At 41.8% G+C, this 5,132-nt stretch overlaps 1 protein-coding gene across 1 annotated transcript; it reads left to right on the top strand.

The window, feature by feature from the left end:
* On the top strand, nt 1-2,730 carry LOC115022617 (ras-related protein Rap-2b-like). Its single transcript, XM_029453664.1, has one exon. It carries the CDS (start codon nt 455-457, stop codon nt 1,001-1,003), a length of 549 nt encoding a protein of 182 aa, XP_029309524.1. The 5' UTR covers nt 1-454; the 3' UTR covers nt 1,004-2,730.
* The last annotated feature ends 2,402 nt before the right edge of the window (nt 2,731-5,132 follow it).

Consider the following 5,132-nt stretch of genomic DNA (forward strand, 5'->3'; position numbering starts at 1 on the left):
GAATAGGCCACAGACATGCACACGGCTGCAGTATCTGCCTGGTCATCTGATGGCCCTGCCTGGGGTTTTGGTGTGACGGCTCCTTTAAGAAAACGGAACTGAGCTTCGGCTTTTGACGCGCTGAAGGATGTGGGCAGGAAACGCCATGCAAGAGGAGAGAAGCGATCACGCTTCCCGACGCCGTTGCACAATACAGTGCGATCAAAATGTGCTTTAATTCCCCCCGCTAATGTCCAGGAGCGGCCATTCTCCTCGGATCTGCACTCCGCGGCCGTCACAGAGCAGGCTAGGAGGATTTTCCGGCGTGGGATTTGACTCCTATCCGAGCGAGAGGACAGCCTTCCCAGCCTGCTCGGTTTGAAAACATCGGGGCTGGTCAGCGGGTGGGAGCGAGAGAGCAGGCTTCGTCGCGGAAAGAAGGAGGTGTCTGCCTATTTTTCTTCACCCCCCAGCCATGAGGGAGTACAAAGTGGTTGTTTTGGGGTCGGGTGGAGTCGGCAAATCCGCGCTGACGGTCCAGTTCGTGACGGGCTCCTTCATCGAGAAGTACGACCCGACGATAGAGGATTTCTACAGGAAGGAGATCGAGGTGGACTCGTCCCCGTCGGTGCTGGAGATCCTGGACACGGCGGGGACCGAGCAGTTCGCCTCCATGCGAGACCTGTACATCAAGAACGGGCAGGGCTTTATTTTGGTTTACAGCCTGGTGAACCAGCAGAGCTTCCAGGACATCAAGCCGATGAGAGACCAGATCATCCGGGTGAAGAGATACGAGAGGGTGCCCATGATCCTGGTGGGAAACAAGGTGGACCTGGAGGGGGAACGAGAGGTGTCTTCCGGGGAAGGCAAGGCGCTGGCCCAGGAATGGAACTGCCCGTTTATTGAAACTTCAGCCAAAAATAAAGGATCGGTCGACGAACTGTTTGCAGAAATAGTCAGACAGATGAACTATTCAACTGTTCCCAGTGGTGGCAACCAGTGCTGTTCATGTGTCCTGCTCTAAAAACCGAAAACACCCAGAAACAGTGCATCCGGGCTGAATTTGAGCTTCTTACTTGTCCTGCGGGCTTTTTTGCAAAACTCTTCTCTCTCCGCACACTGTTGTCTTATTGTTGCACACAAACACGAATCGACGACGACAACAATCGATTATGTATTATAGTCTGGAAAAGTGTTTACATGACAAAGTACTTGAATGTTTTGGGATTTTTTAAATAGCTTTGTATATGACACTTCTCTGGAAATGTGCCTCAATGGGAATGTCTTATTGTGAAACCGAAGAGACACCTGTTTTCTGGTTATTTTTTTGTGGTTTTATTTGTTGCGTTGTACTGTAACATCTTCTAGGCTGGGTCCATCTGTTTTGGGTGGTGGTGGAGTTATGCTAATCCCAGGCAGAGCTGGGATTGGTCACTTTTTAGGTTTTTTTTTGTTGTTGGCTGAAATGACAGAGCAGGAGGCCTGAAAGCACTTAAAACCGCTCAGAAACGTAACAATCACCACTCAAGCCTTGCCCAGGTTACTCAAATCAGATCTCCACAATTTATTTCCCCAAAAGGTCAAGTGGGGATCCAAGAGGTGCAGACTCCCACCCACCAACATACAGTCTCTGAAGCTGTGGACTGTGGTGGAGTTGTGTTACGACTTTACATTTGAGTTTTTATCGCCCCTCTCCGGTCCGGTGAAAGTGGATTTATCATGGAACTTGCACTTAGCTGGCGGTGTCCCTCCTCAGTGTGCACAAACGAGGACCTTAGTGCATTGCTGTCGCTGCATGGGGAACGCCACGACCCCATGTCAAGTGCCTTCCTAAGAAAACTCCTGTGACTGTGCCAACTGATGAGCTCTACTTCCTCTGCAGTGCGTCTTGATGGCAATCAGAACTTTTTAGCAGTTTTCAGTAAACGATCTAGATTAATTTGTTGTCAAAGTGAGAATAGCCTCTTCCTATTTTACTAAGCTTGTTTCAGATCCTGCTGTTTCAGGGTCAGAGTCGGGCCGTTTCTCGAGGTACTAGTCCAACAAGAACAACAGAGTAACTTTAACCTACTAGGATTATGGTTCAGTGAATGGCAAGCCATGTTTGTCTGTGTTATCTAGATTTCTTTTTCTTTTCTAAAAATACTATGACATTTTTGACTTACTTTAATTGTAATTCTCCCTTTGGACAACAATCTTCTGCCATCCTGTCAGTTTGAAAGACTTGTAATACAAAATGCATTTTACGTAACGCTGTTTGCTGTGCTTGTCTCTGCTGATAACATAAAGTGTCGAAATTTGGGGTACTTTGAATGTGATTGTCGCTGTAAACAGTGTTAGTGCTGAAACAAATCCATTAATCGATTAGTCAAAAGATAGAAAATTAATTGACAATTTATTAGTAGTTTAAGTAATATATGACGCTCCAAACATTTTGCCTTTTCCCTGTTTTATACATTTGGGTTTTGCACAAAAGAAATGATATAAACCTTGGGCTCCTGGCAATTGTCATTCATAATGCCCAAAAGTTTTGGACATCTTATTCACTAATTAATTAATACAAAATAAAAAAGATAATTAGTTGCAGCGCTTTTCTTGGTTTACTTGATGCCATATTTGACACTTGTTTACAAAAGTACAGGTTTTAAATGTTTACTGTTTCTATGAGGATGAATAGCCTTCAAAACCTTGTTATTATTAATATTAAGTAAGTGATCGTGGCCCACGTGAATAAAAAAACTTCTCAGTCCAGTTGTTTGGGTAGTGGGTAGGGTTTCCAGTAAGTATGTTTTCCCCCTCTTCCCCGCCGCATGTTTTCTAGGCTGTGGCGCGGAGGACAGAGAGGGCTTTTTGTGTTCAACCAGCCATACATACTGTAGACTGGTATTTGGTAAGCCGTTTCTCAGACCGGCCAATGAGCTGCTGCCTCAAGTGTCCCTCTAACCGCAGAGATTCAAGGGCAGATTACCAAACTCAATCTAAGGACATGCTCACACTATTCAGGTCCGACATGAAGAAAGGGTTGCTTCAATGAGGTTAGCAATGCTTGCTTTGTTTCCATAAAGACCATCTGCAGTCGCTGCAACTGTCAGAGCTTCGTACAACTCTACTTTGCAGTAATTCATATCTCAGTCCAGAGAGGTGACTGGAATTTACTATCGACTATTGCCGACTATGCAAATAACTCCAGTTTTATACAACATATGCCATCTTAATGATTACTGATATAAGTGTCCTTCATTTTTTAAAAAGCATTTAACTTTCAAAATAAATTGGACTTCACACAGTGACTGTAGCTGCAGATGAACATGAATCACGTAATCTTCACTCTTAGGGGTCAGACATTTGTTCGTCATCAAAAAAAGCAACAATCCTGCAATATTTACCGGAATCATATTTTTTAACACCAAATAAGGTGTAAGATAGATGTGTCAAACTGATTTAGCTAGTTGCTTAGCTACCATTTTTAAATGTGTTCACTTTGCTTCACAGGCCTAAAATATCACATAACACAATGACTACAATGTGCAAAAGCAGGAATACTGTCGCTGCCTATCAGTGGAAAAATAACTGTGTACAGTACCTAATGTACAAATTGAGGTAGTTTTACTTTGCGTAAGTATTTATATTCTATGCTACTTTATACTTCTACTATTCTATTTCAGAGGGAAATATGGTACTTTTTTTACTACGTTCATTTGTCAGCTGCCATAACTAGTTACTTTTCAGATTAAGATTTCTTTTAAACAAATGATATTTTTATAAATCAAAATGCATTGTTCAATATTAAAACAGTGTCCAGTTGTCACATTTCAGATGACTGAGTTGTTAGCAGTCAAATCACATTCATTTATAAGGAACATTAAAAAACGAAGTGCTGTGCCGACTAAAGCAGGGAGCTAAAATCCCAAATAAAATAAAACAAACCTCAACGCACACAGCAAAGAGAGATCACTCCTCTAAACTTCACAGATGGTTTTATTTAAATTGTTTTTAAAGGCTCAAAATGGTAAAAGCTCTGACATTCTGTGTAAATGTGCAAAACATTTACACACATTTACACATATTTCATATAGTTATGTTGTAAACCAAACCACCTAACTATATAAAGCAGTTCAAACTAACTCCACTTTAACCTGCTACAACAGTAAATGCTACTTATACAATGATCTGTATTAACATTTTAATGTTACAGTTTATATACAGATACCAAAAGAAGATCCTGTTGTCTGTGAGCAGGACTGAATTTAAAAAGAAAACAAGTTTTTAGTGCTTTTACTTCATATATATTCTTTTGCTCATGCAAACTCTGAAATATAAAGTGCCGCTTTCCTTACTGTTGTTGGAAAAAGTAACTGCAAGTGGCGTTACTTATATAACTATATAAACGTATATATAGAATATTACAAATTTGCTGCTGTGCCTTTGGAGCCGGAGGTTTCTCTAAAATCTGACACCATCATCTGCTTACAGCAATATTACACAAACCCTACTGTTCGACCCACATTTCACAATCTGCCTGTCAAAGTATGTGCAATACACGTAAGCGAAAAGCAATTTTCCATTTAGCTTAACATCTGCAACATTTCACCTGTTTACTCTAAATGCCTACAACCTGTGCTATATTATCTGATTACTGATACGTTGAGCCTTTTTGGTGTACGGTGGAAAGGAAGGCTGCATGATTTAGCGTTTCCTGTGTTGTGATAACTTCACCTCAACTCTATGAGATGTTGAAACAGATACACAGTTCCTCTTTCAAAAGTACAAGTAAATGGTTTGCATCATCTAAGCCTGCCTTACCTTGGGTGCCCGTGAAACAGGACGTGACCCCAGACCTGTAATGCTCCGAGAAGTGTGTCCCGTGATCTAAACTCTTTGATATAAAAACAAAGGAAAGGGACACATTGGGGGCAAAAAGGATGAATAGATTTCACTTGTGTGGCTGTGGGCCATGCAATGGCTCCATGTGATTTGATTTGAGCAAAGAAGCCAGCAGGATCATGAGACACTAATTTACAGTAGTTGCCACAGGCTGATCATCTATGAGCTGTTTGGACTCAGACATTTTAACAGTCGAAGAGATCATCGAATTTCCCTCAAAACCCTGTGACCGTCCAAACACCGCAGACACTTTTTTCTAAAACACTTTC

Source organism: Cottoperca gobio, chromosome 17 (assembly GCF_900634415.1).
Source record: "Cottoperca gobio chromosome 17, fCotGob3.1, whole genome shotgun sequence".
NCBI classification, from domain to species: Eukaryota; Metazoa; Chordata; class Actinopteri; order Perciformes; family Bovichtidae; genus Cottoperca; species Cottoperca gobio.